The following is a 27,701-nucleotide window of genomic DNA, read 5'->3' as shown; positions in this document are numbered from 1 at the left end:
TGCATTGGCCGGGAATCGAACCCGGGCCTCCCGCGTGGCAGGCGAGAATTCTACCACTGAACCACCAATGCAGCTGTTTCTCTACTCCTCCCAATGCTTTTATATGTTGTGCCTCTTCCACAGCTGTTGCGAGGATTCAATGTATTTGCTTATGCCTCCCTCTCCCCTCCTCCCGGGGGAACTCAAATCAGCTTCTACGGTTCTCCTCTCCTGCATTTTAGTCTCACAACAGCCCTGCGAGGAAGGCCGGGCTGCAGGTGCTGGACTGGAGGCATTTCTAGGAAAGGAGGATGCCTTCTTGCAATGCGAGGTGTTCTGAACCTCCCAAATGAAAGGGTGGGGGGACTCTCCGGAGTCCCAAAGTAAGCCCCCCGCCTCATCTTAGCGGTGGGGGCTGGAGCGCCTCCTGGAAAAGCGCTCTGCACAGGCTCAGAGGCGCTCTCTCCCAGCAGTTCGCCGTATCCTTTCTTTTGCAACACAACAAAGTTAGTCCACGAGCATCTTAAAGGCTGCAACGTTTTATTGCGCTATTTTGCCATAGATTCGAACTTGGTACTATTTTGTTTGCTTAACCACCGCCCACCAGCTTTTCTCCCTTCCTCCCAATACAAGAACTCGTGGGCGCTCCATGAAATTGCTGAGCAGTCAGGTTAGAACAGATAAAAGTAGGTACTTCTTCACTCAAAGGGTGATTAACATGTGGAATTCACTGCCGCAGGAGGTGGCGGCGGCTACAAGCATAAGCTTCAAGAGGGGGTTAGATAAAAATACGGAGCAGAGGTCCATCAGTGGCTATTAGCCGCAGGATACAGATGAAACTCTTTCTGGGGCAAGTGATGCTCTATATTCTTGGTAATTGGGGGGGGCGGGGGGGACAGCCGTGGGAGGGCTTCTAGTGTTCTGATCCCACTGATGGACCTCTCGATGGCACCTGGGGTTTTTTGGCCACTGTGTGACTCAGAGTGTTGGACTGAATGGGCCATTGGCCTGAACCAACATGGCTTCTCTTATGTTCTTATATGGCACAGAATGTTGGACTGGATGGGTCACTGGCCTGAACCAACATGGCTTCTCTTCTGTTTTTATGTGACTCAAAGTGTTGGACTGAATGGGCCATTGGCCTGAACCAACATGGCTTCTCTTCTGTTCTTATGTCTGGGGCAGTGATGCTCTGTAGTCTTGGTGCTTGGGGGGAAGGGGACAGTCGGAGGACTTCTAGTCCCAGTAATGGACCTCCTGATGGCACCTGGGGTTTTTTGGCTACTGTGTGACACAGAGTGTTGGACTGGATGGGCCATTGGCCTGATCCAACATGGCTTCTCTTATGTTCTTATGTCTGGGGCAGTGATGCTCTGTATTCTTGGTGCTTGGGGGGCACAGTGAGAGGGCTTCTAGTGTCCTGCCCCACTGATGGACCTTCTGATGGCACCTGGTTTTTTTTGGCCACTGTGTGACACAGAGTGTTGGACTGTATGGGCCGTTGGCTTGAACCAACATGGCTTCTCTTATGTTCTTATGTGACCCAGAGTGTTGGACTGGGGCTGATGGGAGTTGTAGGCAAAAAACATCTGGAGAGCTACCATTGGCCACCCCTATTGCTATAAGTATATGGACTTCGTGCATGGGTGTGTCTTATATTTGCACTTTTGGTATTGTATGATTCTATGAGGATATTTGATTGTATACCAGTGGCGGCCAACGGTATCTCTCCAGATGTTTTTTTGCCTACAGCTCCCATAAGCCCTAGTCAGCATGGCCAATGGCTGGGGCTGATGGGTATTATAGGCAAAAAACATCTGGGGAGCTACCGCTGGCCACCCCTGGATAATTGGAAAATCCGGGGTTTTGTCTAGGTGGATGCTAGGGGCTTTCTTTGCGGTTTCCCAAGGCAGGCAGCTGGGCCTCTGGGCAGGCGCCGGGGGGCGTGAAGGCGCGTGGGCTGGCCGGGCCCAGCTGCTCTCCACACCTCTCCCCTCCACCCCCTGCCGAGGTGTGAAGTCGGCCTGTTGCCGGGCGGCGGATGAAAGGGCAGGCGAGGCTGGAGGGAGGGGGGGACCTGGGCGTGTGGCTGCCTTTCCCAGGGGGGAGCTGGGGGGCCGAGGGGGGCCGTCTGGCTGGAGGAGGAGGAGGCAGGAAACTGGGGCGGCGTGGGAAGGAAGGGGACCCCTGCGATCTGGGCTGGGCCGGGCAGGGGTGCCAACGGGCTGGGGAGATCTGGGCCAATTTCACACTAGTCTTTTCCTCCTGGTTTAGCCCTGTCCCTAAACTGACATTCTGCTCTAGAATCAGAGAAACCAAGATATTGGATTTATATCCCGCCCTCCACTCCAAAGAGTCTCAGAGCGGCTCACAATCTCCTTTCCCTTCCTCCCCCACAACAGACACCCTGTGATGTAGATGAAGATATTGGATTTATATCCCGCCCTCCACTCCGGAGAGTCTCAGAGCGGCTCACTATCTCCCTCCCCCACAACAGACACCCTGTGAGGTAGATGAAGATATTGGGTTTATATCCCGCCCTCAACTCCGGAGAGTCTCAGAGTGGCTCACAATCTCCTTTCCCTTCCTCCCCCACAACAGACACCCTGTGAGGTGGGTGGGGCTGGAGAGGGCTCTCACAGCAGCTGCCCTTTCTCGGACAACCTCTGCCAGAGCTATGGCTGCCCCAAGGCCATGCTAGAAGGTGCAAGCAGAGGAGTGGGGAATCAAACCCGGTTCTCCCAGATAAGAGTCCACACACTTAACCACTACACCAAACTTGCTCTCCAACTCTATGACTCTATTGAACAAAGCAGGAGTCAAGGGGCAGCTTTAAGACCAACCCATTTTTATTTAGAATGTAAACTTTCGTGCGCTCTTAAGCACACTTCATCACTGCCCCAGACATAAGGACATAAGAGAAGCCATGTTGGTTCAGGCCAGTGGCCCATCCAGTCCAACACTCTGTGTCCCATAAGGACATAAGAGAAGCCATGTTGGATCAGGCCAACGGGCCATCCAGTCCAACACTCTGCGTCCCATAAGAACATAAGAGAAGCCATGTTGGATCAGGCCAATGGCCCATCCAGTCCAACACTCTGTGTCCCATAAGGACATAAGAGAAGCCATGTAGGATCAGGCCAACGGCCCATCCAGTCCAACACTCTGTGTCCCATAAGGACATAAGAGAAGCCATGTTGGATCAGGCCAATGGCCCATCCAGTCCAACACTCTGTGTCCCATAAGAACATAAGAGAAGCCATGTTGGTTCAGGCCAATGGCCCATCCAGTCCAACACTCTGTGTCACATAAAAACATGAGAAGCCATGTTGGATCAGGCCAAAGGCCCATCCAGTCCAACACTCTGTGTCACATAAGAACATAAGAGAAGCCATGTTGGGGATCAGGCCAAAGGCTCATCCAGTCCAAAACTCTGCGTCCCATAAGGACATAAGAGAAGCCATGTTGGATCAGGCCAATGGCCCATCCAGTCCAACACTCTGTGTCCCATAAGGACATAAGAGAAGCCATGTTGGATCAGGCCAACGGCCCATCCAGTCCAACACTCTGTGTCCCATAAGGACATAAGAGAAGCCATGTTGGATCAGGCCAATGGCCCCTCCAGTCCAACACTCTGTGTCCCATAAGAACATGAGAAGCCATGTTGGATCAGGCCAAAGGCCCATTCCAGTCCAACACTCTGTGTCACATAAGAACATAAGAGAAGCCATGTTGTGGATCAGGCCAAAGGCTCATCCAGTCCAACACTCTGCGTCCCATAAGGACATAAGAGAAGCCATGTTGGATCAGGCCAATGGCCCATCCAGTCCAACACTCTGTGTCCCATAAGGACATAAGAGAAGCCATGTTGGATCAGGCCAACGGCCCATCCAGTCCAACATTCTGTGTCCCATAAGGACATAAGAGAAGCCATGTTGGATCAGGCCAATGGCCCATCCTGTCCAACACTCTGTGTCCCATAAGAACATAAGAGAAGCCATGTTGGTTCAGGCCAATGGCCCATCCAGTCCAACACACTGTGTCCCATAAGAACATAAGAGAAGCCATGTTGGTTCAGGCCAATGGCCCATCCAGTCCAATACTCTGTGTCACATAAGAACATGAGAAGCCATGTTGGATCAGGCCAATGGCCCATCCAGTCCAATACTCTGTGTCACATAAGAACATAAGAGAAGCCATGTTGGGGATCAGGCCAAAGGCTTATCCAGTCCAACACTCTGCGTCCCATAAGGACATAAGAGAAGCCATGTTGGATCAGGCCAATGGCCCATCCAGTCCAACACTCTGTGTCCCATAAGGACATAAGAGAAGCCATGTTGGATCAGGCCAACGGCCCCTCCAGTCCAACACTCTGTGTCCCATAAGGACATAAGAGAAGCCATGTTGGATCAGGCTAATGGCCCCTCCAGTCCAACACTCTGTGTCCCATAAGAACATAAGAGAAGCCATGTTGGTTCAGGCCAATGGCCCATCCAGTCCAACACTCTGTGTCACATAAAAACATAAGAGAAGCCATGTTGGTTCAGGCCAATGGCCCACCCAGTCCAACACTCTGTGTCACATAAGAACATGAGAAGCCATGTTGGATCAGGCCAAAGGCCCATCCAGTCCAACACTCTGTGTCACATAAGAACATAAGAGAAGCCATGTTGGGGATCAGGCCAAAGGCTCATCCAGTCCAACACTCTGTGTCACATAAGGACATAAGAGAAGCCATGTTGAATCAAGCCAAAGGTCCATGCAGTCCAACACTCTGTGTCACACAGAGGACCAAAAAACCCGCAAGTGCCATCAGGAGGTCTACCAGTGGGGCTAGAAGCCCTCCCACTGTGCCCCCACAGAAGACAGAGCATCTCCTTGCTGAGAGTAAAGAAGCCTCCAAACGTCATAACTAAAAACAACGCAGTAACTAAAATATATCTGGAGGAGCAAAAGACCTTGGCAACTGGGCATGTTGTTGACCGCAGAACACCTTTTTGCCTTGGGCCACTGGATTACAGTTCATGATTAATCTGGTCCCCCTCATCCACAAAAAAGAAATCACCTAAACGAAATCAATGTTCGATTGCTAAGTGTAGGTGCAGCCCACCCCTCTTTTTGGTGGCCACTCAGAGAAACCGAAAACATTTAAGGCACTACCCCACCCATGAGTCTAGCTCTGCCACACATTTTGAGAGACGCCTCTTCTTCGCAATGTCTTTTCTGCCATGCGCAACGTGCAAGGGGGTTGAGAATCTCAATGTTCCCTCTAAACCAGGAGTGGCCTGGTCAAACTGAGGCTCGGGAACCACATGTGGCTCTTTCGCACATATTGTGTGGCTCTCGAAGCTCCCACGGTGTGGCCCCCCGCCACCACCCCATCGGCCGGCTCGGAGAAGGCATTTCTCTCTTGAAATCACTTCTGCAAGCCAAGCCAGCTGATGGCTTGAAGAATTCATTCAAAGTTAAAGTTGCTTTCTTCTACCACTCCCTCCCCCCTTCATTTATTTTCCTTTCTTCCATGCAGCTCTCAAACATCTGCCGTTATGTTCTACGTGGCTCTTACCTTCAGCAAGTCTGGCCACCCCTGCTGCAAACTGTGGAGTCTTGTGAGCAGAAATGCTACTTTGTGAGCTACTGCCATTAAAATTGTCAGCCACTAGCATGAATTAGTTTTCTCAGGGGCCATTTTTTTGCGAGCTAAGACAAAAACGTGCGAGCCAGAGGCTAAAAAACACTGTGAGCTAGCTCACACTAACTCAGCTTGGAGGGAACGCCGGTTGGGATGGGTTTTTAGAAACATTGCCACCTCTGAAAAATCTCCAGATCGTGCCCGGGAGGAGAGGGGGAGGGGACTCGTTAAGATACCCAAAAGTTGGAATCCGGGGACGCCTCGAAGACCAGCAAACTTTAATTCTGGGGCGAGGCTCCCTAGTATGCACGCAGGCAAAAGTTTATCCCCAGAATTGAACGTTATCGATTGGTCTTCAAGGTGCCACTCTGGGTTCAAACTGGGTTCTGCTGCCTGCTTCAGACCAAGGCGAGGAGTCGCCTGGATTTAAAACACCAGGCCTCGCTTGGGCTTCCTTGTTTCATCTACGGCCGGCCGTCCAGCTGTGCTCGAAGAAGCATTGGTGGTTCAGTGGTAGAATTCTCGCCTGCCACGCGGGAGGCCCGGGTTCGATTCCCGGCCAATGCAACTAAGCATTTTTTTTTTTTTTGCCAAATGTTGAATTACTTAATGCGTTGTTTTCCTTTACCACTGCTTCAAGGCCCTAACCCCTTCGTGCGCTCCGAGACTCCAAAACAATACGCCAGGGAGAATGCCGGCAACCCATCTGGAATCTATTGGGCTGTGTCGTTTGGGTTGGTCGTAATAGGAGGCATCACAGTATTCTGCCCGGCCTTTTGTTTTAGGGTGTTGTTATCGACCGTCGAGGCTACCCGCTAGTTTATTCTGCTGCTTCCGACCCTGAAGCCACAGAAGCAAGTTTGAATCCAGTGGCACTTTTAAGACCAGCATAGTTGCACTCTGGGTATAAGCTAGGGTTGCCAAGTCCAATTCAAGAAATATCTGGGGGCTTTGGGGGTGGAGCCAGGAGACATTAGGGGTGGAGCCAAGATCAAGGCTGTGACGAGCATCATAGAACTCCAAAGGGAGTTCTGGCCATCACATTTCAAGGGACGGCACACCTTTTCAATTCCTTCCTTCCATAGGAAATAATGAAGGATAGGGGCACCTTTTTGGGGGGCTCATAGAATTGGACCCCCTGGTCCAATCTTTTTGAAACTTGGGGGGTATTTTGGGGAGAGGCACTAGATGCTATACTGTAAATTTGGTGCCTCTACCCCCCAAAAACAGCCTCCCCAGAGCCCCAGATGCCCGCAGATCAATTCTCCATGATTTTCTATGGGAATAAATCTCCCTAGGGAATAATAGAGTTCCCAGCAGACATTTCCCTCCCCTCCCCTTGCTTTCTGACGACCCCGAAGCGGGGGGGGGGGGAGGGTCTCCAAACCGGGGGATCCCCTGCCCCCACCTGGGGATTGGCAACCCTAGTATAAGCTTTGGCGCACGTGCAGACTCCAGCGCTCTTTATCAGATTAGATAGCTGAAAGAACTAGAGAGCGACCTAGGCTGTTTCATGTCAATTTGAGGCTCAGTAATAGCAATATAAAGGTCAAGGGCACCTTTAAGACCAACCCATTTTTATTGAGCACGTGAGCTTTCGTGTGCTCTTAAGCACACTTCCTCAGACGAGGACTCCAGCGCAGGGAGCAAAGCCACACAGAGCTGGTAGGCAGTGGCCCAGAATGCAACATGGTACAGATTTAAGAACCAATGACAGTGAAGTCAAATGATCTGGGAGGCCGTGGTTTAGAAGGTAAAATGGTACAACGACAGAATAGTAAAATTAACAAACGGAGCAAACCTTTTGATCCGAGTAGCATCCAAGGTTTGCTCAATTTGTTAATTTCACTATTCTGCCATGGTACCATTTTACCTTCTAAAACCACTGCCGACCAGGTCATTTCACTTCCCTGTCATTGGTTCTTAAATCTGTACCACGTTGCATTCTGGGCCACTGCCTACCAGCTATGGGTGGCTTTGCTCAGCTGTGTATGGTTTAGCTCACTGTGCTGGACACCAAGAGGATATCCTTTTTAAACACGACTCATTCTAGTCAATTAGATTTGCAATCATTTCCAACATGACTAAAACTGGGAGAAGGGTTAATTCTTGCATTAAGATGAAGAATATCCCAAGGGTACAATAAATAATACATCCCACGGGCCGATATCAATGGATCCATCTTGACACATTTTAATGACAACTTTTAATTAAGTAGCAGCAAATGTATCGTGACAGATGGTGGGGGGGGGGGGAGTGTCAATGAGACGCACATCTCCGTAGAATCCAGTTGTGCATTTATATGTGTAAGAACTGTCTCCCCAGACACTGAAATTTTTGCTTCAAGTTTAAAATATCCAGTCTAGGTAGTCACAAAGAATTGAAGAAGTGGGCAACGGTTTGAAAATCCTCCCACTCGTGAAAATTGATCCCTCCAGGATTCTATAAACCTAGGAGTTTGACCAGACCAGTTATGGGTGGCTCTGCTCAGCTCTGTGTGGCTTTGCTCACTGTGCTGGATTCCTCGTCTGAGGAAGTGTGCTTAAGAGCACACGAAAGCTCACATTCTCAATAAAAATGGGTTGGTCTTAAAGGTGAAACTTGACTCCTGCTTTGTTCAGCTGCTTCAAACCAACACGGCCGCCCGCTTGGATCTAACAGCAATACAGACCACGAGGTGGAAGTTTGGTTCTGTCCCCTGTGTCTACGTTTGATGAAGAAAGGAAACTGGAAGAATCAGCTTGCGACTGAAACTAGCTGGAAGAATCGTGATGCAGCCCCCGATTCTGGCGTGGTGAAGAGATTTAAAAGAATAGTTTTTGCTGCTTAGACATTTGGGGAGGGAGAGAGAGAGAGAGAGAAAAATTATGACTGCATTGGCCGGGAATCGAACCCGGGCCTCCCGCGTGGCAGGCGAGAATTCTACCACTGAACCACCAATGCGCTGCTGAGAACATCTGGCTGCCTGTCGCCAATTGAAACCTGTCTCCCAGTTCCCTGTTGCGCCTTTAGCTTGGGCTCATTCACAAAAATAAATAAATCACGAAAACGCACGTTCTGAATAAAACTTGGTTGGTCTTAAAGGGGCCACTTGACGCCTGCTTTGTTCAACTCCTTCCGACCGACACGGCCGCCCGCCTGGATCTATTCATTCACAAGAAAGACCCTCCCCCTTCGATTCTCCGTCTTTGAGTCATTTTTTTTTTATGCATGTATGTATGTATCTCAGATTTATATCCCGCCTTCCCCGCGGCAGCGGGCTCAGGGCGGCTCACAACAGTCCCAGCAAAACAATAAAACGGGTAAAAGAACCATGAAAAGCGTTCACAACTCATCAACACCGATGAGATCGCTTCAAAACAGTTTCAAACGAGTCGCTCGCAACGCGGCCTTCCCCAGTCCCGATTCCTGCCCTGTAAACGTGGGTGGAGGCCTGCGTTGATTGCCATGAAATTCTGATTGGAATGCATCGAAATCCCAAGGCCCTCGGCTTTTTTTTTTTTTTTAAGCTTATTTTAAATATATTTAAAGGGGAGGGGGGGGGAGATCGCCCTGCAGCCGGGCCTTCCCTGCAAGGGGCGACCCCCCCCTCCTTTTGTTGTCTCTGCAGAAGAGCCCCCAATTTCCGGCGTGGGGCTCTTCTTCCAGATGGGATTTCCCACGCTCATCTGGGCTGGGGGGGCTGGCATCCAAATGGCCCCCTTTTCGCCGCGAGGTGCGAATCCCTGCGGCTGGGATGGCTGCAATAAAGCTGGCCCTTTTATGCCGAGGGCGGGGGGGGGCTCATTTTCTGAAAGGGAGGCGGGGCACTTCCCGCCCCTGCAACATCCGGCCGCCTTTCCCGGCTGGCTGCGCGAGAAGCCTTTCCCCCGCACGCGCCCGGCCCCCTGCTGGCTGCAAGAGGCCTTTACGAGCCGTCTCGGAGCCGGCCTGGCTGGACGCCTTGCAGCTCCCATCGGCCTCCATCCATCCCCCGCCCTGCTGGAGGGCTCTGGGCAGTCCCGGCCTTGCTTCCCCCGGGGGCAACCGCTCTGGCCGCGGCTGAGAATTGAACAGGACCTCCGGGGTCATCTAGCCCAACCCCCTGCACAATGCAGGAAAGGAGCCCACAAAGACCTCCCCCTATGTTCACAGGAGCTTCACTGCTGTCAGAGGGCCATCGAGCCTCTGTTTGAAAACCTCCAAGGAAGGAGAGCCCAGTTAAAACACAGAATCCTAGAGTTGGAAGGGACCTCCAGGGTCATCTAGCCCAACCCCCTGCACAATGCAGGAAAGGAACCCACAAAGACCTCCCCCTATGTTCACAGGAGCTTCACTGCTGTCAGAGGGCCATCGAGCCTCTGTTTGAAAACCTCCAAGGAAGGAGAGCCCAGTTAAAACACAGAATCCTAGAGTTGGAAGGGACCTCCAGGGTCATCTAGCCCAACCCCCTGCACAATGCAGGAAAGGAACCCACAAAGACCCCCCAAATTCACAGGAGCTTCACGGCTGTCAGAGGGCCATCGAGCCTCTGTTTGAAAACCTCCAAGGAAGGAGAGCCCAGTTAAAACATAGAATCCTAGAGTTGGAAGGGACCTCCAGGGTCATCTAGTCCAACCCCCTGCCCAATGCAGGAAAAGAACCCACAAAGAGCTACCCCTAAATTCATAGGAGCTTCATTGCTGTCAGAGGGCCATCGAGCCTCTGTTGAAAAACCTCCAAGGAAGGAGAGCCCACCCATCACCTTCCAAGGAGGAAGCCTGTTCCACTGAGGAACTGCTCTCACGGTCAGGAAGTTAATCATAGAATCCTAGAGTTGGAAGGTACCTCCAGGGTCATCTAGTCCAACCCCCTGCAAAATGCAGGAAAGTAACTCACAAATACCTCCCCCTAAGTTCACAGGATCTTCATGGCTGTCGGCCATCTGTTTAAAAACTTCCAAGGAAGGAGAGCCCACCACCTCCCAAGGAGGAAGCCTGTTCCACTGAGGAACCGGTCTCATGGTCAGGAAGTTAATAATAGAATCCTAGAGCTGGAAGGAACCTCCAGGGTCATCTAGTCCAACCCCCTGCACAATGCAGGGAACTCACAAACACCTCCCCCTAAATTCACATGATCTTCACTGCTGTCAGATAGCCATCTGTTGGAAAACCTCCAAGGAAGGAGAGCCCACCACCTCCCAAGGAAGCCTGTTCCACTGAGGAACCGCTCGAACGGTCAGGAAGTTCTTCCTAATGTTGAGCCGGAAGCTCTTTCAATTTAATTTCAACCCCATGGTTGTGGTCCTACCTTCCGGGGTCCCAGAAAACAATTCCACACCATCCTCTAAAGGACAGCTCTTCAAGTACTTGAAGATGGCGATTGATTCAGACCCCTGAGCTCATACTGGGAAGAGGCATGGTGAAAGGCCTACCTCACCTGACTGTTGTAAGGGTGGGGGGAACCGGACATTTTCTCCACACAACTGTAGGGGAGGAGAAAGAAAGGGCTCCCTACCTGTGTTCCCTGTTAGCTGAGTTAGTGTGAGTTAGCTCACAGTTTTTAAGCCTTCAGCTCACACATTTTTGTGTTAGCCCAGGAAAAATGGCCCCAGAGCAAACGAATTGATGTAGGAGCTCACAGCTTCCATGCCAGTAGCTCACAAAGCAGAATTTTTGCTCACAACACTTCATAGCTTAGAGGGAGTATTACTCTCTAGTCTTTGGGTCCATCCCATCCTTGTGGCTCCTCCACACCAAGCTCCGGGGGACAGTTTGGTGTAGTGGTTAAGTGTGCAGACTCTTATCTGGGAAAACCAGGTTTGATTCCCCCCTCCTCCACTTGTAGCTGCTGGAATGGCCTTGGGTCAGCCACAGCTCTGGCAGAGGTTGTCCTTGAAAGGGCAGCTGCTGTGAGAATCCTCTCAGCCCCACCCACCTCACAGGGTGTCTGTTGTGGGTGGGGAAGATATAGGAGATTGTGAGCCGCTCTGAATCTCTGTCCTTGAAAGCGCAGCTGCTGTGAGGGCCCTCTCAGCTCCACCCACCTCACAGGGTGTCTGTTGTGGGTGGGGAAGATATAGGAGATTGTGAGCCACTCTGAGTCTCTGTCCTTGAAAGCGCAGCTGCTGTGAGGGCCCTCAGCCCCACCCACCTCACAGGGTGTCTGTTGTGGGTGGGGAAGATATAGGAGATTGTGAGCCACTCTGAGTCTCTGTCCTTGAAAGCGCAGCTGCTGTGAGGGCCCTCTCAGCTCCACCCACCTCACAGGGTGTCTGTTGTGGGTGGGGAAGATATAGGAGATTGTGAGCCACTCTGAGTCTCTGTCCTTGAAAGGGCAGCTGCTGTGAGAGTCCTCTCAGCCCCACCCACCTCACAGGGTGTCTGTTGTGGGTGGGGAAGATATAGGAGATTGTGAGCCACTCTGAGTCTCTGTCCTTGAAAGCGCAGCTGCTGTGAGGGCCCTCTCAGCTCCACCCACCTCACAGGGTGTCTGTTGTGGGTGGGGAAGATATAGGAGATTGTGAGCCACTCTGAGTCTCTGTCCTTGAAAGCGCAGCTGCTGTGAGGGCCCTCAGCCCCACCCACCTCACAGGGTGTCTGTTGTGGGTGGGGAAGATGACGGAGATTGTGAGCCACTCTGAGTCTCTGATTCAGAGAGAAGGGCGGAGTATAAATCTGCAATTCTTCTTCTTCTTCCCCCCCTCCCCATTTGGTGCATTTTTTGTCAAGGTCCTGGCTAATGCTCCCTCTAAACTGTGGAGCCTTGTGAGCAGAAATTCTACTTCTTGAGAGACTGGCATGCGAGTTGTGAGTGAGTGATTTGGCGACTGGCATAAATTTGTGTGCTCTGGGGTCCTCCTTCCTGAGCTAAGACAAAGATGTGTGAGCCGGAGGCTAAAAAAATGTGAGCTAGCTCACACTCACTCAGCTCAGAAGGAACCCTGGGCCTTGCCCGGATAGACCTTAAGACACTTCAGTTGTATGAAGGGTTATTTGTTTAATCCATAGATCCATAGGCCAAAGCTGGAATCCTGGGCCACCTTTAAAACCAACAGCTTGCTTTGTTTGTTGTTTCTTGACTGAATAAAACTTTGTTGATCTTCAAGGTGGACTCGGACTTCGTTCCACTGCTTCAGACCAACAGGTGTAGCCACCTGGATTTATTTCATTCATCCAGGTGGGCAGGTGTGTTGGGCTGAAGCAACAGGACCACATAGAAGCTTAAAAAGGTCAAGGTAGTCCCTTGCGCAAGCACCAGCCGTTTTCAACTCTGGGGTGACGCTGCTTTCACTACGTTTTCACGGCAGACTTTTTACGGGGTGGTTTGCCATTGGCTTCCCCAGTCATTGACGCTTTCCCTTCAGCAAGCTGGGGACTCATTTGACCGACCTCGGAAGGATGGAAGGCTGAGTCAACCTGGAGCCGGCTACCTGAACCAGCTTCCGCCAGGGATCGAACTCAAGTCATGAGCAGAGAGTTTGGACTGCAGTACTGCAGCTTTAACACTCTGTGCCATGGGGCTCTTAACGAGCACCAGTCGTGTCCAACTCTGGGGTGACGTTGCTCTCACAACGTTTTCACAGCAGACTTTTTACGCTGTGGTTTGCCATTGCCTTCCCCAGTCATCTATGCTTTCCCCCCAGCAAGCTGGGTACTCATTTGACTGACCTCAGAAAGAAGGATGGAAGGCTGAGTCAACTTTGAGCCGGCTACCTGAATCCAGCTTCCGCCAGGATGAATTTATATGAACTTATGAAGCTGCCTTCTACTGAATCAGACCTCTTTGGCCCATCAAAGTCAGTATTATCTACTCAAACTGGCAGTGGCTCTCCAGGGTCTCAAGCTGAAGTTTTTCATGCCTTCTTGCCTGAACCTTTTTTTAGTTGGAGATGCTGAGAATTGAACCTGGGACCTTCTGCTTATGCTCTGCCACTGAGCCACCGTCCCTCCCCTGACCAGCAGTGACTCTCCAGGGTCTCAAGCTGAGGTTTTTCACGCCTACTTGCCTGGACCCTTTTTAGTTGGAGATGCCGGGGATTGAACCTGGGACTTCTGCTTAGCGAGCAGATGCTCTGCCACTGAGCCACCGTCCCATTCATGTCACCCAAGAATATTATCTCCTCCTCCTGGCTCTGTTGGAGGGTCACAAACAGTTCTGTGAGGGAGACCAGGGGCTGAGAGGATGGTGGGACTGGCCCCCAAGGTCTCCCCCACCCCAAGCTGAAGGGCCCCGAGCTCAGTGGTGGGCCCAGCTGGTCTCAGCTTTGTTCCCTGGCATCTGCAGGTAAAAAGGACCTGGTAGGAGGTGAGGTGGAAGATGGGCCTGAGTCCCTGGGGAGCCACTGCCAGCCAGAGTAGACAAGACTGGCCTTGATGGACCCAAACTCTGGCTCAGCAGGTCACTTTGTGGGGTTCATGCGTGTGGTCAGTTCTCCACGGCAGTGTGGGCATTCCAGCCAGAATCTCCCAGATTCTAGTGCAACTCTCTAACCAACAGAAAAGAGCCTGAAGAAATGCCAGATGTTTGAGAGCCACCAGACTTAAGTGTCAGATGTCTGAGATCTGGAAGGAAGGAAGGAAGGAAGGAAGGAAGGAAGGAAGGAAGGAAGGAAGGAAGGAAGGAAGGAAGGAAGGAAGGAAGGAAGGAAGGAAGGAAGGAAGGAAGGAAGGAAGAAAGAAAGAAAGAAAGAAAGAAAGAAAGAAAGAAAGAAAGAAAGAAAGAAAGAAAGAAAGAAAGAAAGAAAGAAAGAAAGAAAGAAAGAACGAACATGGGGCGGGGGAGAGGCAGAAAGTAAGCAACCTTCTCCAACCTGGCTGACAGGCAGTGGGGGGCTTCAAGAGCCACAAAAAATATGTGAAAGAGCTCCATGTGGTTCCAGAACTGCAGTTGGACCACTCCTAAATCTAACCAATGGAGAATTCTGCCTGATCACGGAAGTTTCTACCCCTTAGAAAACTTCGTTGATCTTCAAGGTGCCCCCTGGAACTCAAACTTTGTTCTCTTGCTCTAACTACTCTACCACACCCTCCTTCTGTGAAATGCGTTTATTGACTTGGGAAGCCCCTCTTCCTAGTCCCATACCTCTTCTGGGGCTTGCTCAGGGAAGAAGGGGGGAAAGGCACTCTGCACAATCTCAAAGGCCCACCATCTGTTTCTCTGCGCCAGAGCCAGCTTTCAGCAATAAGAGCAGAGGAGCCCTGCTGAATCGGCTGGAATTCAGGGTGACCATATCCCGGGGTTTGAAACGTAAAAGCTGGAAGGGATCTCAGGGGTCATCTAGTCCAGCTCCCTGCCCAACTCGGGAAATTGCCAACATTTGTTTGGGGGCTGAACTCCTGGGCTGTCGGCAGCTACACTATAGGACACGGGTGTCAAACATGTGGCATGGGGGCCAAATCAGGCCCCTGGAGGGCTCTTATCAAGCCCCCAAGCAACTGGCTGTCATCTGCTACCTTCTTTTTCTCTCTTGCTTCCTTCTGCATCACAGCTTGCTTGGCCAGCTGGGCTTGCTCAATCACACAGGAACTACAGAGCAAAACCTCTATTTTCTCCATTGGCTGAGGCTCCTCCCTTGGGGAAGAAGGGGGAAGGCAGAGCTTGCTTTGCCAGGCTCTCTCAATCACACAGCAGAGTTCCTGAGCCAAGCCTCTCTTCCTTCTACTGGCTGAGGTTCCTCCCCCTCCTGGTCCCCTGGGGAAGGAAGGAAAGAGCCAGAGCTTCCTTGAACCAGTTCCCTGGATCCCAGGGGAGAGATACAAAGAAAGCACCTTTAAGACCAACGAGTGCAACTGTTTTAAGCGTGTTTAAGTTTTTTTAAAACATCTTTAATAGTGTTTTTGTCCTTTATAAAGTTTATATCTCTGCTACCTAATCTTAAATAGGTACATACATGGCCTGGCCCAACAAGGTCTCAATTATGTCAGATCTGGCTCTCACAACTAATGAGTTCGACACCCCTGCCTAGGAAATCTGGCAGGAAAACCTTTTCCCTGCCTGGAGAGCTGCACAGACAGGGAAGGCTTCACCCCTTGGCATTTATTTTGTGTGTGTGGACAATTTAACATGGAAAGAGCCCCCCTCCCCCTGCCCCATCCTTTCCAGACCACAAATCTGCCCCACAGGTTTCTGACTCCGGGGCAGCAAAGTCCCCCCATTCTGCAAAGACGAAACGTTCATCTCGGAAATGCTGTGGGGGGGGGGCATTATTTGCCTGCTCTCCGCCTAAACCTCCACGGGAGGGCTGTTGTGAGGATAACAACAGAGGCCATAAGTCTTTGGACAGAAAGGTGGGGGAGAAATGAAGTGAAATAAATGCGTGTAAGGGGTGGCCAACGGTAGCTCTCCAGATGTTCTTTGCCTACAACTCCCATCAGCCCCAGCCATTGGCCAGTTTGGTGTAGTGGTTAAGTGTGCGGACTCTTATCTGGGAGAACCTGGTTTGATTCCCCACTCCTCCACTTGCACCTGCTGGAATGGCCTTGGGTCAGCCAGAGCTCTGGCAGAGGTTGTCCTTGAAAGGGCAACTGCTGTGAGAGCCCTCTCAGCCCCACCCACCTCACGGGGTGTCTGTTGTGGAGGGAGAAGATATAGGAGATTGTGAGCCACTCTGAGTCTCTGTCCTTGAAAGGGCAGCTGCTGTGAGAGCCCTCTCAGCCTTACCCACCTCACAGGGTGTCTGTTGTGGGGGGAGAAGATATAGGAGAGTGTAAGCCACACAGTTTCTGTCCTTGAAAGGGCAGCTGCTGTGAGAGCCCTCTCAGTCCCACCCACCTCACAGGGTGTCTTGTAAGCAGCTCTGAGTCTCTGATTCAGAGAGAAAGGGCAGGGTATAAATCTGCAATTCTTCTTCTTCTGGATCTTTGCAAATATGTCGATCTTCGCCGAGCGGGCCAATCCTTGCAAAATGCAAAAAAATCGACCTCTTTTGGCAAGTTTCGCTGCAGACATGCAAGCTTCGCGGGAAATTGTTCCAGAAAGTCCCAGCGCTCTCTTTGCATCCCCTGATCGATGTTTGCGGAATCTAGCCAATTGCACCCCCAACCACACATCCATACACACCCAATTTGGGAATGTGGAGTGCATGGAGGGGGGGGGGCGTGCCAGGCCAGCTCTTCACACCTCTCTGGCAGGGAGGCAGCAAATGCCACCTGGGGGGGGGGGGCGGGGGGGCGAGCCGGAAGGGCCATGAAAGTAGGGGGCGGGGGCTGGGGGGCTGGCCCGGGGGAAAGGGCAGGCGGCGAAGTTAGGAGGCCGGGGCTTCAGAGGCGATGGTGACCACGGAGAGCGCGGAGCCTGGAGGGGAGAGAAAGGTAGATGGACGCCCGGAGGGGAGCCGCAGCCGGGCAAAGCCGGTCCAGCCAGCGCCCACCGACGGACAGGGGCTCCGGGGCGCGGTTGGAGGGCGGTGGGGGGGCCCGCGCTGGGCGAGGGAGGCGGTGGTGGGGCGCTGCGTGAGTAGGGGGGGGGGGTCTCCGGTGGCGAGGGGCAATCGCGGGCCTCCTCCTGGGACCGGGAAGCACTAGAACAAAACAGGAGTCAAGTGGCACCTTTAAGGCCAACTTCAAGAAGGACGAGGTCGTCGCGCCGCGCAAAGCGCAGCTGCCCTCGAATTTCACGCGAGGCGAACCGCTGGCAGACGATCAGATTCCTTTGCATTTGCAACCGAGTTCCCGAATGCTCGCCCTGCTGCCGCCGTCGGATTTGACGCGAGGCGTCTTTCTTGCAAGGCGAACGGCTGGCCGGAGATTCGATTTCTTGGCATTTGCAGCCGGCGCGCGGGGAGTTCTTGCAAGAAGCGCCGAGGGCGGGCAGGCAAGCCGGTGTTGCAGCTGCAAAAAAATCTGGGGAAAACGACCGTCGAGGCGCGCCGCTGACTCGACGGCGACCCCTGGTGGAGGTTTCTGAGGCGCGCGGAGGGGCTGGGCGTCGCTGCAGCTTGGGCGCTCTCGGCTAACCAGGGCCAAGTCTGCAGCCGTGCAGCCACGATGTGGCCACGCAGGGAGGGGGGAGGACATTGGCCATTGCCTGGTTCTGCGGAGCCAGCCTGGCTTACCTGGCTGGACTCCCATCCGAGGACTCACCAGCACCTGGTGGGATGGCTCTGGCCTCCATGGCTCGCCATGAACCGGTGGCCCCTTTGCAATCCAGTTGGTGCACTCTGCAACCCGCCCCCGCCGCCCCCTTTGGTCTCTTCCGATCGCCTGCGGAGAGGCAGCTGCCCGAGGACGCGCGCCCCCTGCCGGACCCAGAGTGCCAATGGGGGTATAATGGGGTTGCCAATCCCCAGGTGGGGGCAGGGGATCCCCCGGTTTGGAGGCCCCCCTCCACTTCAGGGTCATCTGAAAGCGGGAGGGGGGGAGAGGGAAATATCTGCTGGGCACTCCATTATTCCCTATGGAGACTGATTCCCATAGGGTATAATGGAGAATTGATCTGTGGGTATCTGGGACTGGGGGAGGGCTGTTTTTTTGAGGTAGAGGCACCAAATGTTCAGCATAGCATCCGACACGTCTCCTTAAAAGACTCTCCAAGTTTCAAAAAGGTTGGACCGGGGGGAGGGGTCCAATTCTATGAGCCCCCAAAGAAGGTGCCCTTATCCTTCGTTATTTCCAGTGGAGGGAAGGCATTTCAAAAGTATGTGGTCCCTTTAAAGGTGATGGCCAGAACTCCCTTTGGAGTTCAATTCTGCTTGTTGCACCCTCGCTCTTGACTCCACCCCCAAAGTCTCCTGGCTCCACCCCCAAAGTCCCCAGATATTTCTTGACTCGGACCTGGCAACCCTAGGGTATAATGAAGAATTGATCTGTGGGTATCTGGGGCTATGGAAGGGGGGCCTGTTTCTTGAGGTAGAGGCACCAAAGTTTAGGAAACTTGGGCACTATGGGGTGGGGTGGGGGGTGCAAGCCGGGCGGTTTGGAGGAAGGGGAAAATTCAGTCATTGGCATTCTTTCCAGCCGTTCTATTCTAATAACGCTGTTTGTTTTGTTTTCTTTTAATCAGGGGAAAAATATAATGGCACATCCAAATGCCACCCCCTCCTCAAGCTAGCAGGAGGCCTTGCGAGGCGTTTGCCCCCCGAGGTGGGGAAGGTTCTCCAGGATGAACTGGGGCACTGGGAGTGGGGGAGGTTTTCGTGATGGGGAATGGAGGAGGTGGGGGGGGGAGAATATGGGTTGTTTAAGGCAGTGAGTCACGCAGATCTGAACCCCAGGCACCTCTCTCTTGTTGCAAGTTTCGCTGGGATTCAGCGGGTTGCAGCAGCGCCCCCTCCTGGCAACAGTGTGAGAGGGACATTAGGATGGGAGAAGGCGTGGCCCTGCTTGGAGGGTCTGACATTTGAGATACCAGAAGCTACTGGGAGGCACAAATGGGCCGTGGGTTACCAACCTTCAGGATTACCTCTAGGCTAGGGGAGGGACGGTGGCTCAGTGGTAGAGCATCTGCTTGGGAAGCAGAAGGTCCCAGGTTCAATCCCCGGCATCTCCAACTAAAAAGGGTCCAGGCAAGTAGGTGCGAAAAACCTCAGCTTGAGACCCTGCAGAGCCACTGCTGGTCAGGGAAGGGACAGTGGCTCAGTGGTAGAGCATCTGCTTGGTAAGCAGAAGGTCCCAGGTTCAGTCCCCAGCATCTCCAACTAAAAGGGGTCCGGGCAAGCAAGAGACCTGCTTGAGACTCTGAAGAGCCGCTGCCAGTCTGAGTAGACAATACTGACTTTGATGGACCCAGAGTCTGATTCAGTATAAGGCAGCTTCTTATGTTCATTACCAACCTCCAGAATTAAACCAAGATCAGTTCCCCTGGAGAAAATGGCAGATTTGGAGGGCAAACTTTATGGTATTATATCCTGCTAAGGTCTTGTTCCCCCCACCCCCTCCCTCCTAGGGTTGCCAACTCCAGGTGGAGCCGCTGTTACAGCTGATCTCAAGACAACAGATTCGTCCCCCCTGGAGAAAATGGGTGTTTGGAGGGCGAACTTTATGGCATTAGATCCCTCCACTTTCCCATCTCAGCTCCACCCCCCAAATCTCCAGGTATTTTCCCACCCAGAGCTGGCAGCCCTGTTTCCTCTCTATGATCCACCTCCAAATATCCAGGGATTTCCCAAGCAGTTGGCGACCCTACAAGGTGTGCTTGTTTTAGTTACAACGGTGGGGAATCAAGTAGAGGTATTGCATCTCTTTCTACTGCAAGCTGTTGGGTCTGGAATCATTGTTGGGAAGCCACGAGGCCCTCTGAGAACAGCAAGGCCCCCCCGCCCCGGTTCCCCAGGGGTTTTTGCAGGAAGGGAGCCTACAATCATTCAGCTCCATCACTTCTTCACAGGTTTGAAGGGCTGAGCCCCCCCCTTTGGGAAAAAGGTTCTGTAGCTCAGCAAGAGTGGCTCTTAGGTTTAAGAGCCAGTTTGGTGTAGTGGTTAAGTGTGCGGACTCTTATCTGGGAGAACTGGTTTGATTCCCCACTCCTCCACTTGCACCTGCTGGAATGGCCTTGGGTCAGCCATAGCTCTGGCAGAGGTTGCCCTTGAAAGGGCTGCTGCTGTGAGAGCCCTCTCAGCCCCACCCACCTCACAAGGTGTCTGTTGTGGAAGGGAAAGGAGATTGTGAGCCGCTCTGAGACTCTTCGGAGTGGAGGGGCGGGATATAAATCCAATATCTTCATCTACCTCACAGGGTGTCTGTTGTGGGGGAGGAAGGGAAAGGAGATTGTGAGCCACTCTGAGACTCTTCGGAGTGGAGGACGGGATATAAATCCAATATCTTCATCTACCTCACAGAGTGTCTGTTGTGGGGGAGGAAGGGAAAGGAGATTGTGAGCCGCTCTGAGACTCTTCGGAGTGGAGGGCGGGATATAAATCCAATATCTTCATCTACCTCACAGGGTGTCTGTTGTGGGGGAGGAAGGGAAAGGAGATTGTGAGCCGCTCTGAGACTCTTCAGAGTGGAGGGCGGGATATAAATCCAATATCTTCATCTACCTCACAGGGTGTCTGTTGTGGGGGGAGGAAGGGAAAGGAGATTGTGAGCCACTCTGAGACTCTTCGGAGTGGAGGACGGGATATAAATCCAATATCTTCATCTACCTCACAGAGTGTCTGTTGTGGGGGAGGAAGGGAAAGGAGATTGTGAGCCGCTCTGAGACTCTTCGGAGTGGAGGGCGGGATATAAATCCAATATCTTCATCTACCTCACAGGGTGTCTGTTGTGGGGGAGGAAGGGAAAGGAGATTGTGAGCCGCTCTGAGACTCTTCAGAGTGGAGGGCGGGATATAAATCCAATATCTTCATCTACCTCACAGGGTGTCTGTTGTGGAGGAGGAAGGGAAAGGAGATTGTGAGCTGCTCTGAGACTCTTCGGAGTGGAGGGCGGGATATAAATCCAATATCTTCTTAACTCCAATTGTTGATAAATGAACGAATTTCTGGAGGAGGCTTCAAACAATGGGTTGCCAGCCTCCAGGTGGAGGCGAGGGGGGGGGGGTCTCCTGGAATTTCAGCTCATTTCCAGACAACAGAAATCAGTTTCCCTGGAAGAAATGGGCGCTTCGGATGGTTGGCTCCGTGATCTCTCCCCTCCTCAAGCGTCGGCTGTCACCCTCCATTCTCCAAGAATTTCCTAACCTGGAGTTGGCAACCTTATTCCCAATGCTAAATCTATTGCAGGAGTTTAACCAAAAAGTATTCTCACTCCAAGTTGTCCTAATGAATCAGTTTCTGGAGGGGGTTCCAAACAATGGTGGGGGCTGGGGCTCTCCTGGAAGTTCAGCTCTTCTCCAGACAACAGAGATCAGTTCCCCTGGAAGAAATGGATGCAGTGGAGGGTGGACTCGGTGATCTCTCCTCTCCTTAAGCCCAGCCCCTCCTTCCAAATTCCCAGGAATTTCCTAACCTGGAGTTGGCTACCGTATTCCTCGTGCTAAATCTATTGCAGGAGTTTTAACCAGAAGCTATTCTGACAGATAAAATCAGGAGTATTTTCTGTGTTGCATTTGCAAAGGAAGAGCCCGGGGGAAAGGTGGTCTCCCTGCTCTGGGAAGTAGTGCATTATTCTGCCTGCTGGTGTGCCAGGTTCGCCCCCCCCATGCAGGGGTCAACCCCCCCCATTGTTTCTCTGTTCAGATGCTGAAGCCCCTAGTGGAGAAACGGCGGCGGGACCGCATCAATAGGAGCTTGGAAGAACTTCGTCTCCTCCTCCTTCAGAGAACCCACTGCCAGGTCAGTGAGGGGGTGCCCCCCGCAGCTTCCCTCTGCCTCCCTGCCCCCTGCCAGCCCCAGGGGTATGACAACCAGGGGTGGAAGAACAGATAACGCATCTGAACCCCGCCGTGGATTGTTTCCCAGGTGGTTTTAGAGTTGAGCCAACCCTCCTAAAGAAGCTTGAAGTGCATTGGGCCTTTATTTCTCCCAGTGGCCAGCAGGTGGAGCTATTGCTCTGCTGGACCTTTAAAGGCAGGCTAAACTGCGTTGATGTTCTTCAAGAGGCAGGGAAATGGGTGGCTCTAGGCATCGCATCTCGTTTTCTCCGTGGATACTCTAGAACTATCACAGTTCTGGGCTTAGGCTCCCCAGCTGTGAGCCTTCGAGATGGTGGGTCAGTTCTGGCAAGAGGTGAAGAGGTTGCCAGCTTCTTTGGAGCAAACTCACACCCAGCTCCTAAGTTAGCTTGCACCATGAGAATTAGTGAGGGCCAAAAAGGAACGCCTTTATCGTTTTCTTTCATTTCAGGGGTGGCCAGCGGTAGCTCTCCAGATGTTTTTTTGCCTACAACTTCCATCAGCCCCAGCCAGCATGGCCAATGGCTGGGGCTGATGGAGTTGTAGGCAAAAAAACATCTGGAGAGCTACCGCTGGCCACCCCTGTTTTATTTCTTTGCTTCATTTGCACCCTGCCTTTCTCCCCAGTATGTTGTTCTCCTCTCCTCTTTTTTTAATCTCACAACAACCCTGTAAGGTAGGTCAGGTTGACACTGTGTGACCGGTCCAAAGTCACACGTCCATGACATGACTGGGGATTCGAACCTGGGTCTCCCAGATCCTCGTCTAACGCTCTAATGCTGACACCACACTGGCTTTCTGCCCAGCCTATGGGGTCCAGTCAACGCTGCCTTTAAAGAAATATTTTAAAAAGAGAAGGCTGGTTTTGCTGGCAAAATGATTTACCTTCGCTCTGTGAGTCCTGATTCCTGAGCTCAGATGTGGGGGGGGTCTCCTGTTTGGTGGTGAAGATGAGAGTCCTTTTAACAGATGCTGAGAGTTGGTTGGACCTGTTCCGATGTTCCCTCTAAGCTGTGAAGCCTTGTGAGCACCAATTCTACTTTGTGAGCTACTGGCATTAAAGTTGGGAGACACAACATAAATTAGTGTGCTCTGGGGCCATTTTTTTGCTGAGCTGAAACAAAATGTGTGAGCTGGAGGCTAAAAAATTATGAGCTAGCTCACACTAACTCGGCTTAGAGGGAACACTGGCCTGTTCATGTAATGGGTAGGGCTACCAGATATCCACTTTTTAAAAGACATATCCTCTTTTGACGTCTGTCCTCTTTTGGGTTCTTTAAAAAAAAACCTGAGCTCTTTTTAGGTTGGAAGGTCCAGACTACTTCTATTTAGCAGCAATTATAACAGCAAATAGTGGGGGTATTTCAAATGAGAGGTTGCCACAGCAGTCATTAGTTTGCAGTAGTCAGTAGGGAAATATATCCCGTTTTGCTTTTCAGAATACGGTCACCTTGTGTCTTCTTCGACCCATCAGAATGCATGCCTCACTTTTGCTTTTCGCCCTCCCACCAGACCTCCTTAGGCCAACCAGTGTTCCCTCTAAGCTAAGTTAGCGGGAGCTGGCTCACAGATTTTTAGCCTCCGGCTCACACATTTTTGCCTTAGCTCAGGAGCACACGATTGATGCAGTAGCTCCCAACTTGAATGCCAGCAGCTCACAAAGTAGAATTCTTGCTCACAAGACTCTGCAGCTTAGAGGGGAACATTGGTTCTTCCATGGGAACCAACCATAGCAGGCCCTCTGTTGTCCCCTCCCCCCCCAGCAACTGGCAGCCAGAGGTCTACCACCTCTGAGCGTGGGGGCTGTTCCTGCTCCCCACGCTGATTGCTTGCATGCACTTTCTTCCCCTCCCCACCAAAATTTCCCCTTCAGCCACCTTCTCGGACCTCTTTCTTTACAGACGCTGAAGAACCCCAAAGTGGAGAAAGCAGAGATCCTGGAGATTGCTGTAGGATACCTGCGAGAGATGAATTCCGCTAAACCCCAGGGTACAACTGACCAGCGTGGTGTGGGCAGGGGAGGGGACGTGGATGTGTGGCAGGATCTGGGCCGTCAGGGCGGTGAGTCGGGGGCGTCTCGCGGCTACACGGTCAGTTAAAGAAAGGGAGAGGAGCTGAAGCCCATTTCATTGCTTTTGTGTGAATTGCCTATGGCAGGGGTGTCAAACATGCAGCCCGGGGGCCGAATCAGGCCCCTGAGTGGCTGGCTGTCATCTGCTTCCTTCTCCCTCTCTCTTGCTTCCTTCTGCATCACAAGCTTGCTTCGCATGGCTTGCTCAGTCGCACAGGAGCTACAGAGCAAAGCCTCCATTTTCTCCATTGGCTGAGGCTCCTCTGTTGGGGAGGAAGAGGTCAAAGGAGAACTTGCTTTGCCAGACTCTCAGTTGCACAGCAGAGCTACTGAGCCAAGCAGCTCTTCCATAGCCAGCTTGGTGTAGTGGTTACGTGTGCAGACTCTTTATCTGGGAGAACCGGGTTTGATTCCCCACTCCTCCACTTGCACCTGCTGGCATGGCCTTGGGTCAGCCGCAGCTCTGGCAGAGGTTGTCCTTGAAAGGGCAGCTGCTGTGAGAGCCCTCTCAGCCCCCACCCACCTCACAGGGTGTTTGTTGTGGGGGAGGAAGGGAAAGGAGATTGTGAGCCGCTCTGAGACTCTTTGGAGTGGAGGGCGGGATATAAATCCAATATCTTCTTCATCTTCTTCTTCTATTGGCTGTGGCTCCTCCCCTTCTGGTCGCCTGGGGAAAGGAAGGAACAAGCAAGCGTTTCCCTTTGCCCCAGTTCCCTGGATTGCATTGGAGAGATACAAAGAAAGCACCTTTAAGACCAATGAGTGCTAATGTTTTAAGCATAAGAACATAAGAGAAGCTGTGTTGGATCAGGCGAAATGGCCCATCCAGTCTAACACTCTGTATCACACAGTGACCAAAATATACACACACATACTGTGGCTAATAGCAGGCCTGCAGGCCTAATAGCTTAACAGCAGGGGCTAATAACACATGTTTTAAGGTTTTTTTTAAAAAAAAACCCTCTTTAATTGTGTTTGTCTGTTTCCTTTATAAATTTGTATCTCTGCTAAAAGGTAAAGGTAGTCCCCTTGTGCAAGTACCAGGTTGTTACCGACTCATGAGGTGATGTCACATCAGGACATTTCCTTGGCAGGCTCTTATGGGGTGGCTTGCCATTGCCTTCCCCTAATCTTAAATTGGCCCGGCCACCAAGGTCTCATTTGTGTCACATCTGGCCCTCATGAGTTTGATACCCCTGGCTTTCACCTGGCAAAGGGCTGCGCAGGCCCCGCTGATCTACAGTGGGTCACCCATGGCCACGGGTACCTTTTTGCTACCTATCCGAGCAAAGAACGGCCCAGCGTGCGGCCGGCGCTCTCTAGAAGTAGGCGGGTCTGGTTCCCCCGCGGTGTCTGCCTGACCAGCTCTCTGCCCTTCTCTCAACCTTCTCTCTTTCAGGCGCTGACCTTCCGGAAGACAGGACCCTGCAGGCTTGCTACATGATGGGATTCCGGGAGTGCCTCCTGGGCTTGGCGGCTTTCATCCAGCAAGCCCACCCTTCGGTCCAGAGCCACCTGCTCGACACCTTGCACCTGTACCTCGCTTCCAAGCCGGAGACCCGCAGCCACGACTGGAGCTGCGGGCCTCTCTCCCCCAGCTCTTCCTTGGGGGAGACGCCTCCGAGGACCCCGGAGGCCTTTTGCTCCCCGGTGAAGCAGACCGACGAACCGTTGCGCAGCCCGGACCCGCCTTGTTCCAGCGGGGGACGACTCGAGAGTCAGCAGAGACACACCCACCAGGGCGCCACCTCCCCCAAACGGTTGCCCCCACCACAGGCGTACTGGAGACCTTGGCCCTAGACCCGAGAGCATAAACGCTCCCCGAGAGGGTGAACCTGGGGGGTGGGATTTTTTTTTTGTATATAAAACCTGTAAAAAATCGGCCAGGGAGCTGGGATTGCAGGAGGTGTCCTTGAAATGTATAAAAAGTTGTGGAGACTGAGCATTTTCACCTCAGAGACGAGTAGATGGTTTCTGAGCAGCTAGTGGAGGGATCCCCAACACCGTGTCCCCAGGGCACTCACTTTCCTGGTGCCCGCTAAGTGGTTCTGACTAGCTGTTGGGAGGTCTGACTGGCTGTTCAGATTTTTCAAACGTTGCTCCGGCAACTGCTGCCACCACAGCAGAAGGATCTTCCCTGTGTGACCGAAGGTAAGCTACGGCAGCCATTTTGTGGCCGGCCCCGCCTGCGGCAGCCATTTTGCAGCCGCACCCAATCACCTAGTGTCAAAATTCCAAAGGTGCTCGCAGGATGAAAAAAGGTGGGAACTCTTGCGCTAGTGGCTTGGAATAAGGAGGGGTGTCTCTTCCCCACCCCCCCAAACCCTGGCAAGCCTCAAACTAGAGCGGTGTGTAATTGGAATCTGGGACTCCCAGGTAAGTAACGGAAGGGGTGCTTGCAAGCAGATTTTTCCCCCCGAGCCCTTGAAAACTGCAGGGCAAGGGGAAATCCAATTTGAGGCAAGGCCATTAGAGATTCCAGTGTGGAGAGCACTGTCTGTGCCTGAAAAACACAAGCAATCAGATTTTCACACACGCGTGTATATACATCCCATATCTAACGTAGAATCACAGTTAATTTTAACCGAGTCTTCCAATTTTGATTTTTGCACGCATGCAAATGTTCGTGAATACATGTCCTCGATGTGGTTGTTTTTTCCCCCCCCTTTCAGCTCTTTCTTAAAAAAAAGAAAACTTTAATCTCACCTTTCGTTTGTGTCCAAAATTTCTTATATATGATTATAATTATTATTTAGTTACAGCTTGTATTTGGGTGTTTCCTTAAAAAAAAAAGAAGTGCTTGTGCCGGCGGAGGGATCGTTTCTGTAAAATCTTTGTAATAAAATATATACCCGTTTAAAATAGTGTTACTATTTTTTGGTAGCATACAGGAAAAAAATATTCTAAGGACAGGTTTCCCCGCCCCTCCCCCCTTCATGAGAATGATAAAAGAAGCATAATGCAGGCTCTGGTAGCAAATAACATCTTTTATTTTATTATTGGGGAGGGACGGTGGCTCAGTGGTAGAGCATCTGCTTGGGAAGCAGAAGGTCCCAGGTTCAATCCCCGGCATCTCCAACTAAAAAGGGTCCAGGCAAGTCGGCATGAAAAACCTCAGCTTGGGACCCTGGAGAGCCAGTGCTGGTCGGGGGGGGGGGGGGCAGTGGCTCAGTGGTAGAGCATCTGCTTAGTAAGCAGAAGGTCCCAGGTTCAATCACAGGCATCTCCATCTAAAAAGCGTCCAGGTAATAGGTGTGAAAAACCTCAGCTTGAGACCCTGGAGAGCCGCTGCCAGTCTTGAGTAGACAATACTGACTTTGATGGACCGAAGGTCTGATTCAGTACAAGGCAGCTTCATAAGTTCATATTTTGTTTGCCCGCGTTTCCAAGGTTTGGGAGCACAGAAAGCCGACTGGGGCACCCTTCACGTCACGCTATGACCGAATAGCAGAACACTCACATTCTGTCCTAGTAGAAATCCTGATAAGCACCTATCGTTTAGGCCAGGCAATACTGATATGGTATACAAAGGGCAAGCCTAGTCTTGGCGACTAAAGAGAACCTCCACGTTCAAGGGAGTCCATCTTTGAATCCCAGAGCCAGGAGGCAACATCAGGGGAAGGCCTTGGCCTCTCTGCCCTGTTGTTGGCCCTCCAGAGGAACTGGTTGGCCACTGTGTGAGACAGGAGGCTGGACTAGATGAACCTTCACTGGTCTGATCCAGCAGGGCCCTTATTATATTCTTATGTAGGCCTCAGCCTCTCTGCCCTGTTGTTGGCCCTCCAGAGG

General features: G+C 52.1%; 1 protein-coding gene and 3 non-coding genes across 4 annotated transcripts; 2 read left to right on the top strand and 2 right to left on the bottom strand.

The window, feature by feature from the left end:
* TRNAG-GCC (transfer RNA glycine (anticodon GCC)) lies at positions 1-71 on the bottom strand. Its single transcript has one exon. It is a non-coding gene; the product is annotated as a tRNA-Gly (tRNA).
* A 6,036-nt stretch (positions 72-6,107) lies between these two features.
* On the top strand, positions 6,108-6,178 carry TRNAG-GCC (transfer RNA glycine (anticodon GCC)). Its single transcript has one exon. It is a non-coding gene; the product is annotated as a tRNA-Gly (tRNA).
* A 2,305-nt stretch (positions 6,179-8,483) lies between these two features.
* TRNAG-GCC (transfer RNA glycine (anticodon GCC)) lies at positions 8,484-8,554 on the bottom strand. Its single transcript has one exon. It is a non-coding gene; the product is annotated as a tRNA-Gly (tRNA).
* An 8,235-nt stretch (positions 8,555-16,789) lies between these two features.
* HES7 (hes family bHLH transcription factor 7) lies at positions 16,790-25,855 on the top strand. The gene is made up of 4 exons (XM_060255977.1): positions 16,790-16,881; positions 21,687-21,782; positions 23,743-23,830; positions 25,312-25,855. Exons 1-4 carry the CDS (start codon positions 16,840-16,842, stop codon positions 25,710-25,712), a joined length of 627 nt encoding a protein of 208 aa, XP_060111960.1. The 5' UTR covers positions 16,790-16,839; the 3' UTR covers positions 25,713-25,855.
* Positions 25,856-27,701: the final 1,846 nt, after the last annotated feature.

This window comes from Heteronotia binoei, chromosome 15, assembly GCF_032191835.1.
Source record: "Heteronotia binoei isolate CCM8104 ecotype False Entrance Well chromosome 15, APGP_CSIRO_Hbin_v1, whole genome shotgun sequence".
Lineage (NCBI taxonomy): Eukaryota > Metazoa > Chordata > Lepidosauria > Squamata > Gekkonidae > Heteronotia > Heteronotia binoei.
This window is presented reverse-complemented; position numbering and strand designations above follow the sequence as displayed.